At 39.0% G+C, this 12,658-nt stretch overlaps 1 protein-coding gene across 9 annotated transcripts in view; it reads left to right on the forward strand.

Moving 5' to 3' along the window:
- Positions 1–12,658, forward strand: part of LOC105491813 (SWI/SNF related BAF chromatin remodeling complex subunit ATPase 2) — a 207,934-nt gene that overhangs the window by 123,792 nt on the left and 71,484 nt on the right. For all 9 annotated transcript variants that reach the window (XM_071077732.1, XM_071077735.1, XM_071077729.1 and 6 more), the window contains 3 exons: positions 411–574; positions 5,978–6,205; positions 9,668–9,745. In XM_071077732.1, coding sequence (XP_070933833.1) covers positions 411–574; positions 5,978–6,205; positions 9,668–9,745 — 470 coding nt within the window. The remainder of the gene's footprint in view (positions 1–410; positions 575–5,977; positions 6,206–9,667; positions 9,746–12,658) is intronic.

Raw genomic sequence — 12,658 nt, forward strand, 5'->3', positions numbered from 1 at the left:
CTTTAATGCCTGTTGGCAAAGTTTCTTTAAGCCATTATTACAGTTTTAAGTGCACGTGTGTGTGTGAGAGAGCGAGAGGGAGAGAGAGGAAGTGTGTATGTTCTTAAAATTATTTGTTATAAATCACAGAAATAAATCCAAAAAATGTTTTCATTGTTTTAGGTGAAAGTAAGGATTTTGTAAAATGTGTAAAGTTACAAAGATGCCTCGTCAGAAATGTTTAAGCTCTTTTTTTTGTAATTGCAAAATGTTCAAAGTTTTTTCCCAGAAGTACAAAGCCCTGGAAATTACCTCATCAGTGTTAGGAGGAGTCTGGGTATATTTCTCGAAGGAAGCAAGCTTTTTTGTCTCGTTCTGTGCCATTTTCAGACAAGAGTTAATTGGCAAATTAATTTTTCTGATCCCCTTAGGCACCACCAAGTCTGAAGATCGTGCTGCTTTGCTGAAGAAATTCAATGAACCTGGATCCCAGTATTTCATTTTCTTGCTGAGCACCAGAGCTGGTGGCCTGGGCTTAAATCTTCAGGCAGCTGATACAGTGGTCATCTTTGACAGCGACTGGAATCCTCATCAGGTCTGTATGTCCCACTCAGGTGTCCAGGCCTCCCTCTGGAGAGCAGCTAAAAGATGATCAGTTTCATTATTCACATTTACAGGACAGAGCAAATATCTAGACGAGTGGGCCGCTGCTTTCTTGGAGCCAATTCTGGCTGTTTTCTCATCTCCCTTAGAGCATAGATACGAGGTCCCACATATGCCTTTGAAGAGCTGAAGTTTGAGGTAGAAAAACTTAGTTTCTGCTTAGTTTTAATCCCATCTCTTGGGATTGCCATTGAACAAAGTATATTTAATGAAGGATAAATCAAAAATGTTGTAAAATCATAGCAATAAGAACAATAGCAACCATCATTTATGAGCCCCTGAATCTGTGTCAGCCTCTTGGGCATTTTTTCATTCAGTTTCACAACAACCCTGTCAGACAGTTAATATGATTTGAATCTTTGCAGTCAAGGAAACTGAATCCTAGGCAGGGTAAGTAACTTCCCCAAGGCCAGTTAGTATTATGGTAGTTAACCTTTTATTTTGTGTTTTGTTTAAAGTCATCATCAAAACATATTCTAATGAGCATTTATTGTTGTAAAGCTCTTTTAGCCAGGTAAGTTCAGGGCTATCCTATTAAAGCAGTGCTTTGATTTTTTTTTTTTTTTCAATTGAGTGGGTCTCTTATGGCACTGGTTTTCTAAATTACTCTGGGAGGTGAGGCATCTGCCTGTAGGATATTGGGTAGGATGATATTGGTCAAGTTTTGATTCATACTGGAGCAAATGTTGAATTCAAAACAGTAAAAATGAAGACCAGGTGTGGTGGCTCACGCCTGTAATCCCAGGACTTTGGGAGGTCGAGGCAGGAGGATTGCTTCAGTCCAGGAATTTGAGACCAGCCTGGGCAACATGGTGAAACCCTGTCTCTACAAAAAAATACAAAAATTAGCTGGGCACAGTGGCACTTATACCTGTAGTCCCAAGTTCCTCAGGAGGCTGAGGTGGGAGGATTGCTTGATCCTGGGAGGCAGAGGCTGTAGTGAGCTGTAATCGGACCACTGCCCTCCAGCCTGGGCGACAAAGCAAGACCGTGTCTCAAAAAAATGCAGAAAGAAAATGGCAACTCTCACATAGGAGTATGAATTCTACATCAGCTTTTCCTAGGCTCCTCACTGAGCCCTGGCTTTCTCAACAGTCACACTATCTCACTGGGTTGCGAAGATTGAGTGGCAATGCCATATAGCGTCAGTTTTGGCAGGAAATAGAGTTCAGGGGTACATTAGGATTCTAAGGAAGCTTTTAAAAAATATACATGCCTGCTTTCTGTTCCCTCCCACCCCACCCTAGTTTTCTTATTCAGTGGAGCTAGCTGCTTCCTTTGAGCGCTCCCAGGAGATTCTGAAATAGATTCTCATACAGATGAGGACCACTGATTTAAAGACTCAACTGTGGGTCCAAACCACCACCACTGGGCCACTGCGTGTACTTACCATTCTCTGTAGGTGAATAAATTAAGGCGACTATTAAAATGTTCTTATCTTGAAAAGGATTGGGAACCACCAGCACAGAATATATTAGTTCTAAGTCTTCAGGAAATATGGTTACATATTTTTATAAATATATAAAAGTGTTTCATTCCAACGCTCAGGTAGAATTTATATTGATGTGAGAGATCTGCAGTTTTCCTTTTTGGCATTTTGGATTCAGTATTTCTTCCGTAAACATTTATTGAGTGTCTGTTATGCAGCAGGCACTGAGCTAGGCTGGGTATCTAAGAGGGAGGAAGGAAGATGTGATGTGACTCTTTGACTCCTCTCCTCCTGGTGTGCTCAATGTGATTGGATGTTTAGATTATCCTTCTCGCTGGTACCTAAGTACTGAGGACCATCTATAGGTGAATGGAGAGTTTGCTTGTCTTCTGTCTTCAGAGGTAAGCATTTCCACTGACTCTTAGATGTTTACCTTCACTGGCACAGTATAAATTCTAAAAGCCACTGTTCCAGGAAATGCTAATTTAACCTGGAAAATAACTCTGGAACATCTTTATGATGTTCTACCCCACCCCAACTCTCATTTTTTTTTCTTTCTTTCTCTCTAGCTCTGTTAAAAACTTTGAGTTCTAGAATCAAAGTAAATTACAGTAACACGAAATAGTTCCCTCTTAACTACACGTGAACTAAAGCTTCAGCAGCAAAACACAGGATCCCAGATTTTCTCTGGTTGAATTTACCACAGGTCCCTCACACTGGGCCTCTGCAAGTATTTCTAGCTGCCACAGGTAGATTTGCTTCCACCTGATTGAATAAACTGAGCTGACCAGATTTTTCATCTGTCGCTGAACATGACCATTAGTTTGGTCAAATTTTTCTTTTTCAGGAATCAGTGATTTTAGAGTGATAAAGATCCATCTGAGTTTTCATTTAAAAGGTACAGAACTCTACTAAATATTGTTAGGCACTTTGCATACCTCACCTCAAGTAATCCTCAGAATATCTTATACATAAGGAAACCAGTCAATGTTAGCTTGCTCATGAGCGCCCCATCAGGATCATTCACACCCATGTCTGTTTAGGTTTCAGTTTGAATCCTGGGTTTGAGCTCTTTCTACCTTGCACCCTTGCATATAGATTGCATAGCCCCCAAAATGAAAACTGTGGAGGTGTTTTTATCAGGTTAATTTCGGCATGCATTGAAGAAAATTTTCTGTAAGTATGCATTATCATATTGAATCAAAATTAAGGCACATTGGTGAAAATAGGGGATTAATTTGACATAGGTTGACAGATAGAGGCCTTAATGTTGCTAATTGAGGACCCTACCTAGAAGCAAAAATAGAACTCAGGATTGTGGAATTAACGAAAAAATCACTACAGGTTGCCAAGACTCACATTTCCAAACTGTTGATTAGAAACATGGGTTGGTGCTTGTGTTTTTTACCCGTGGAGCTGCAACTCTGTTGCTATTACAGAATGGTCAATCACATTTAGCTTGCAGACCCTCTTCTCAGATCAGGCTCTTAGCTTCGAGTATTATCAGACCTAAGTCAGTGTGATGAAGTTTCAGACCACCTGATTGAGATTTCAGAAATATTGAGTAATCCATCCAATAATTACAGCGCTTCTTTGTCACAATATTTCCCCCCACACGTCAGCTTAGAGACTCACAAACTCACATTGCATTACACTTCTCCACCTAGAAATATTAGCTTTCGTGACCTTCCAATCAGATGGGTGATCTGAAACACACAAACACACATCACTGCCACCACCACCAAACAAAACTAATTGCAGCAAATTCCCAAGGATTCTGTAATGTCTTACTTTGTTCGTATGTTGTCTATGTGCTCTGCTTGCTCATCTACTCTATTCATATTCTGCTGCCCCCTGCAATTAGTATTTTTGTGGTTTTGTCAGCATCTTCTTGGACAAGGGTCAGCCATCTACTCCTCACGGGCTCAGTCTGACCTGCCACTTGTTTTTGCACCCCTGCAGGTGAAGAATGGTCTTCACTTTTTAAAGTATAAATTAGAAAATGGTGGGAAAAAAGAATATCAGCCTTCTGGTAAGAACAGTTGTTCAATTTTTGCTTCTGGGCCAGACAGCCTAGAATGTTTACTAGTGCGCCCACTTTAGAGACTATTTGTTGGCCTCTGTTCCAGGAGATAGTGAAAAGCCTGATGACCCAGAGCTTGTCATCTTGACTACTGTTAGCAGTTCTGGTGAAGATAGGTTGAGAGGGACGGTTGAACTAAAAGCTTAAAAAGGAACTTTAGGGTGTTTTAGAGTTTTTTGTCCCCTTTGGATTTGAATGATCCATCTCACATTCTTCTCTTTAGAAAATAATCTAATATAGATGGGTCCCAGCTGTTTTCATGGCTTAGCACTATGATATTGATATTAACTTATTCAGATATCTGCCGAGGAAAAGCTTTTGCCTAATTGGCTACTTAATTTTAAAGGTCCCTGCAGCAAAAACGAATCTCCAACCTTTTGCCTGCTGCCTTCTTGTGCTACAATAGGTGACCAGGAGACTTGTCTAGTCAAGAAGACGGGTTTACAGCTGTTGAGCATCAGCTCTGTACAAACTATGGTGCCAGGGCTGTGGGATACAGAAAACAGACCTTTGCCCTAAAAATCTATACAGTCTAATGGGAGACATGTGTAAACAACTAATTAGCATCAGCCCAGATAACATCACCTGGACCACAATGAATAAAAGCCATATGCCAAGAAGTTTTTATTATGTAGCTGTAAAATTAGGTAACTCTGCTTCATGGACTCATGAAGGTTTTTATTTAAAGATTTCATTAAAGCTTTTTTCTTATTATTAATATATGAGTAACATTTAAAGCAGAAAAAAACAAAATGTAAGCAAAGTGAAGAAAATGAAATAACACCTATAATCTTATCACCTGGAGATTTATGTTGTTGGCATGTTGGTGTTTGTCCTCCTACCTTTTTCTTGATATAGATAAATTTGCACATGTAAGATCAGAATGCACACGGTTCTTTTTAACTTGTTTTCACTTATTATAGCTTTGTGTCATTAAATCTCCTACAATATAATTTTTATGATACTTTGTTGATACGTACATATAGTAGGATCCTATAATTTATTTAACCAATTCATTATTGTTGAATATTTAATTCTTTTTAAAAAAAAAAACATTAGAGATAACAAATTATTCTGAGAAGGTACATCCTTATTTCTAAATCTTTGTGCATATCTATGATTATTTGTTTAGGATACATTTCCAGAAGTGATACTTCTGAGTCAGAGACGTAGACAGTTTTAACACTTCTAATAGGTAGTGACAAATTTCTGTCCCCAAAAGTTCACCAGTTGACTACCCAACTAGCAATCCTTTTCATTTCCCAAATTGAAGACTGAGTCTTTGATAAGGTTAGGTTCTAGGAAATTGACTACCTGAGCAATCACTGTGTGTGTATGTGTGTGTGTGTGTAGTAAGATGTATGTATGTATAATACCTGAATGTACAACAACTCTGATATTTTTAAAATAATCTTCAACACATCACACCAAAGAAAAGGCGTTTCTTACAACTTAAGGTTAGTTGTAGGTGATATGTAAGTCATAATTCTGACATTGGACACTGGTGTCTTGTTTTTTGTTTTAGATAGGGACTAAATCTGATGGGGAACCTAGAGACAGATAAAAACAATATGATAACCTGGATTTCAAAACCCGAGATTTATTTCAGTTGGCTTGGTTAATTTAAACCCAGGTTTCTTCAACTAGGAGTGACATTGAATTTTTCCAAACGTAGCTTGCGTATTTTTAAAATGTAAGCAAAATCTTGCTTTAGTGAAGGTGAAATACATAACCCTTCCATATTTCCCTCTGGGGTGGGGTCTGGTTTGGGATTCCTATGCCAGGCATCTCAGTCCTCATAGCGTATTGTTCCCCCGAAACAGGATCTGCAGGCCCAAGACCGAGCTCACCGCATCGGGCAGCAGAACGAGGTCCGGGTGCTGAGGCTCTGTACCGTGAACAGCGTGGAGGAAAAGATCCTCGCGGCTGCAAAATACAAGCTGAACGTGGATCAGAAAGTAATCCAGGCAGGCATGTTTGACCAAAAGTCTTCAAGCCACGAGCGGAGGGCATTCTTGCAGGCCATCTTGGAGCATGAAGAGGAAAATGAGGTATTACAGAAAGCCCCAAGTTTATGAAATCAAACAGTGGCCTTTTGTCTCTGAAGGACTAAGAATAATCCCTTTGTTTAAAGAACTTCCTTGGCTAGTGTTAATGAAAATGAATAAATAAACTGCTGTTTTAGATCCCAACCACAGAAAGCCTCTGAAAGTTATCCAAAGTGAGTGTCTTAAGAGCTATTGCTGGAGGAACCTCAAGGCTTGGCCTGTGGGTGCTCCCTCCTTTTTTCCAGGGTGGGAAACCCAGCTGCTTTATTGTACCATCAGTGCTGCCTTCTGTAGGACAGATGCAGAACTGCAGAGAGGATACTTTAGGGACAAAATCAGCCGGACAAGACAAGACATAAATGGAAGGGGGCCTCTTTCTCCCATCCTCCAGAGCCCTCCGTCTCTTTCGCCTTTTGATCAGGGATCGCAGAGCTTCAACGTGTTTGTAGGACAAACCTTCACAGCCATCTTCTGCCCATTTAGCTATACTTGCTCTTGGAAAGCATGACCTTAACCTATACTTCAAATTTTTCTTTAAGAGCTATCTGAAGGTTGGGAAAAATACTGGTTAAACAGTCTTTATTTGTCAGGGTTGTATGAAGAATGCATTAATTAGGTTTTTATTAGGGGAATGTTGGGTTGTCATTTGTATTATTTTTAGATTGCCAGCGTTAGTAATTTTATAATATTCATTCCAAAATGGATTTGAAATAGATTTTTAAACATATGTATATAGTGTAGCAAACTACAGAATATCAGCAGCAGTCCTTATCATAAAACTGACTGGGGATGAACATATTTTTTGTGTGTGCCCATACTTATAAATTGAAGAGTAAGTTTACCTTACATATTCATGTGGAATACTGTTTTAATTGCATATATTAGATATAATTTGATTTTTGCCTTAAACAGGATATGTATTTTTTCAGTCTTCTGTAAATTACGAACCTGAGTCTTTTAAAAGTCTTATAAACAAATACTCCTCAACTTACAATAGTGTTATATCCCGACAAACCCATCATAATTTGAAAATATCAGGACATGGCCCCATCTTAAGTCTAGTGGAGTACTGAATGTGCATCCCTTCTGCACCATCATAAAGTTGAAAAATCCCAAGTCCAACCATTGTTAAGCCAGAGACTGACTGCATATATATATATATATTCTGAAATGAATCTAAATGTGAAGTAGAGCTTGATATTTAAAGGAATCCTGAAATGAACCCATTTGCAAATTGAAGAGCACTTTTGTATTATGCCTCCTAATTTGTCGGTCTTATATTTTTGATTAGCTATCCACTGAGTTTCATGAAAATGATGAAAAATACATATGCACATGCACTCACGATCCACACACATTTGAAAAATTTTTATCTCAATTTATAATTTCTGATTCTAGAAATTGAATATTTGATACAGATATGGAGTCAGATTGTCAGGTGATTTTTTGTTGTTGTTGTTTATACACTTGGACATTTCCAAAAGAACAATATGGTGAATGATCTATACTGTGACAAAGCAGATGTGAGCAGAGCTGACACTCAGCCTGTCATCTCCACTACATTTTTGCTTATTTGTTTTGTGTAGGCCTTGTGAAAATAGTACCTGATCTGGTTGAGAATCAAGGAAGCCTGGAGTTTTCCAGCCTTCCTAAGCTGCAGGGAGATGCTGATCTCTCCTGGGCCCGAGGGCTGCCAGGTGGGGCCTGAAGTGCACTCCCCTCCCAGTTGTCCTGCCAGCAAGGCTAGCTGTGAGCAGCCTTGCTGAGGCTCCCTGTCCCTTCTTGGCTACCAGTGTGTCAGACAAATGTTACCATTTTCAGGGGGGCCCGTGTCCTGATGTAAAGATGTTTGAAAACACCGAGAGACTGCCGTCAAAGGCTCTGGTCCTGAAAGATCAGGACAACGTAGGCTGGCATCACCGTGGTTGACGTGACCATGAAGTGCTGGGGCACAAAGAACCCAGGAAGATGCATTGTGTACTTCCAGCCATTTGGTTTTCCATGAAGGTCATAAACGGGCAGGCTTCTTGCCACTTTACAAGAGAATCTTTTCATCTTGGGCATGCGGTCATCTAAGCCCCTCATTGTACAGGTGATGAGAGGGTAATGTGTGGTTCTAGGAAGAAAGTAGGCAAAGCAGGACATCTGTTCACCAGAAGGGACATTACCAGATATTTTGTACTGTGAAGTCTGAACCCACTCCCAGCTAGTCTGTGTCCTTGTCAGATGAAATGTAATATTTAGACAAATTGACTGTAATCAATCTGGAGGTGAACTAGAATAAGTTTTTCAGAAATAATGATTATCTTGAATTGTAGATTTTTTACTTTAGTGGATTGCATTCATTTCTAACACTTATTAAGTTCCTGCAGTGCGAAAGGCATTATCTTGGGAGCCGACATAGTCATCTCATTTGAGCCGCTAGTACACTCATACTCTTTCTCTAAAACAAGTTGCTTCTTTTTGAACATACAGTTTGTGAAATTGGATGTTTGAAGTTCTGTGTTTTCCCCTTTCTTCCCTCAGCTGATACACTGAAATTCCCCGTTTGATTTTTAACAAGCCCACTCAGCATATTATAAAAATAATTTGGGAAGATAAGTCCTATAGCATATGCATATGCCCAACTTTTAGAATCATTTTTTGAAAGTGTGGAAGTCATGCCATAACATTGCTGAAAATCCTGAGAGCTGTTGGTTTCTGAGGAATTAGCAGAGAGATAATGTATCTTTGTTTGACATAATATAAAATGAAAGTTTTAGCCCATATGTAATTGTTTTCTCTGCTTCATTTAAATTATTTTAATTAAGTATAACTTTGAGGGTTTTTTTTTTTTTGCTACTGATACCTTTTTAGTTATCCCATCCATAGCTCCAATCATCAACAATAATAATGCCCAAAGAAATATATTAAACACACTTCAAAGGCTGTATATTTGGCACATATATGTGGTTTTTTATCGTCTTAGTGCCTAGTAACAAGGTTTCCCATACTTACATTTTTTGTAAGTATTTGAAAATAAGCATTTATATTTGGCATAAGGTAAATGGAGTTAAAAGAATTAATGTCAGGTACTTTTTCATATGGATTTCCTTATTAAAATCTTACATCCCCCTGTGAAGTAGATGTCATACCCATATGACCAATGAGGTCACTGAAGCGGGGAGACATGAAGTAACTTGTTTTAAAAGTAACAGAATCAAGATACACACCCAGGAGAACTCATATTTCTTATAGTGCACCACATTTCCAGCCTGAACAGATTTTGCTCTGGGAAGATGGTTTTAATAGCTCGTAAAATAATAATGGCAAGTACTAAATCCAGCAACCCCTTCCCTTTTCTTTCTGGCTTGAGAAATGGGACCCCTCTGGTCTGGAGGACAGATCACTTACTTGTTTGTACCTTGCCCCAGCTGTCCAGGCTCTCTCCTAAAACCTGTTAAATCACTCTGTTTTTAACCCCAGGAAGAAGATGAAGTACCGGACGATGAGACTCTGAACCAAATGATTGCTCGACGAGAAGAAGAATTTGACCTTTTTATGGTAATGTTACAGAAAATCATGAAAACAAATGCTTTATTCCTCTGCCTTTTTTTCTGTTAAGTAGAATGTCTGGAGCCTGCGTGCCTGGCAGAACTTCATTCGTAAAGCCTATGCCTTTCCTTCAGTTCAGAGGCTGCAAACTGGCTGGAGTTAGCCCGCAGACATATTTTGTTTGGCCCATGCAGCGTTTTTTAAAATTTCCCATTCATTGCCAACATAAAAAAGAATCCTGATTTCTGGCTTCTCTTGAAAAATGAGATCGGGCAGTACCAGGCCCACATCTTTGTGTGGAAACAGCTGGCCAGGGCTGAGTAGCAGCTGCACTCTCTGGACAGGCCTTGTGGTCTACAGCTTACCACAAACCCCCTCCTGCTCCCAGTTCGTTTCTAATCCCAGGCCAATGTCATTCAGGAAGCCTACCTGGCTCCTATAGGCATTGGAACTTACCATGTCCTTATAGGATCAAAGCAAACATGCTCCTTAGGGAGATAGGTGGACAACAACAGCTAAAACAGCACAGGTGTGCCTCTTCAAATTGTTGGCGAGAGCCTGCTTAAATGAACGGGAACCTTCAAGGTGTGCATAAAGGTGTAGCCTTCATTTAAGGATCAAAACCAGTTGGATTTCCCTCCAGTATCTTCAATCATTTTTATCTTCATCAAAGACTGATTACAGAGGGAGTAAATAGAAACCATAACTTTGGTGGATGAATGCTGCAGAACCCTAAAGTTAGAGGCCCCAAATTTGAGTGCCATCAGATCTTACATGAGTAATTTGCATGTGTGAAGCAAGTGGGCAGAGGTAGGTGTACTGGAGATGCTTTGTCTATGGGAGCACAGAGCTGCAAGGTAGAAATGTGAGACCTGTGTCGTCAGAAATGACAAATTTTCAAGGGGAGCTGGAAGTATAGTCTTTTATATGTGATTTCTAGATTTTAAAACATTGCAACGAAATTCAACTTTTTAAGTCATTATATAACACTGCATGCCAAACAAAACACAACTGTGGGCCAAATATGATCCACAGGGTTTGCAATCTCCACCTTTTTAGCCGAGACAGAACGGAACTCCAGCTGTTTGGAGAGGCTTATGTTATTTTGGGGTCTTGTGTGTGTGGCTTTTTTTCTGGGAACATTGATTGTATATAATGATCCACAATAAAAAAAATACGTAATTCTTTCTCAGAAAAAGGCAGGTAGCTGTGGGAATAACTCCTAAACTGGAATATGCACTTCCCTTTCTCCGTCCATCCCCGAAATGAACCACCCTTCCCAACTAAAGCCATTTCAGAGAGGCATGGCAGTAAGAGAAAGACTTAACAGCATGGTCAATGTAGGGCATTCATAAAATCTAAATTTCTTAACTCACACTGGTCACCATAATCAAAGATGACAATATTCTGTATTTAGGGAGGTTAAGGATACACATCAGAAATAGACATCCTTTCTCTCCTTGAAGAACTAATTAAAGGCAGGTTACTGGGGAACACCCAAGCAAGAGGCCCTCAGGTGATCACTCTTAAGCAATAATTCAGCACTGCTAACGCCTCAGATACTCTCAAGACACTGGAGAGGACAAGCTGCTTGCCATTATACAAATTAGATTAGGCCCAGATATGGAGAATTCCATCAGCACCCCTGAAGTAAGGGGGTAAGTGTACTTTTCTGCCTTACTTTGGGCTATTTGTAGAAATTGAAGACCTCAGAAACAATCTGAATGTCTCGGAAGGCACAGCCTTCTTTTAACTTGGGACTGTTTTACCACTCAAAGAACAGGCTTGTAACACAGGTGAGGCTGGCTAGGGAACACTTTTTGTAGGCACTTTGATTTTGTGAATTTTCTGCTTGTTTCTTAAAGGCTGGCTTCTATTTTGAGGATTAGATAGATTTTAGGTTTGGTTTGGTTTCTTCTAATCCACTGGCCGCCTTTGGCCAATTCACTATTCCTTAGCATCTCTACCTGGGGGCAGGAAATAAAATTTGAATCTGTATCAGCTACAGATTAAAAAGTTTGGTGAGAAACAAGAATGGAATGTGAGCTAGGATAAATCTATGGATTTTAAATATTTAAACTCTTTATCCTTTATTAGAAAAGAATGAGTTCTCTGTAAAATTAATGCAAACTTATTTGATTTATCATAGATGCTGTGGTTTACGCTTGATAAGCAGACAGTTTCTTTAAAATAAAACCTTTTTTAAAAAGCATGTCTTGCTTTCTCCTTCTCAAAATGTGACTTCAGAAAAAGTTATCTTTTATACCAATTACTTAGGAATTTTACCAAAAAGATCTTTGGCAGCTCAAGATATGTATCTGAAACATTTTGCTAACATACAAACATTAAGCTTGTAGATGCTATGTTCTCTACAAAGGGAAAAAGCACTTTTAAAACTAATTGTACTTGTAAGTATAAGGTTAATAATCAGATCTCAAGCCCAATTATTCACAAAGTAACTACATAGTAAGTTTGACTTTTGCCTTAATGTTGACTTAAGATTCTATATTGGTATTTTGTGGGTAGAAATCTCTAGGGAGAGATGCAGTTATTAAGACTTTAAGCTTATCTTATTTAATCGAATCTACCTTTCCTAAAAGAAAAAAGAAACAAGTGCATAATTTCCTTTTCTGTCAGAAAAGATTTATTTTCTCAATTGTGGACAAATATATTAGTAATAATAATGCCTATAGAAATATATTGATTAAACATACCTCAAAGGCTATTTTTGGGCATAGATAGTAGTAGCAGTAAAACCAAAGACTGAAATGGCAATATTTTGTCATCTCAGTATAGGACATTAACAAAAAAGTTTTTTTCTTACTAGCTATCTAATAACTATTAGGAGGTTGCCTCATGAAGCCCCTCTCTAGATACTGCTGTAAACAAGGCAACCTCTGTGTGCCAATTAGGAAGGTTTGG

This window comes from Macaca nemestrina, chromosome 14 (genome assembly GCF_043159975.1).
Source record: "Macaca nemestrina isolate mMacNem1 chromosome 14, mMacNem.hap1, whole genome shotgun sequence".
Lineage (NCBI taxonomy): Eukaryota > Metazoa > Chordata > Mammalia > Primates > Cercopithecidae > Macaca > Macaca nemestrina.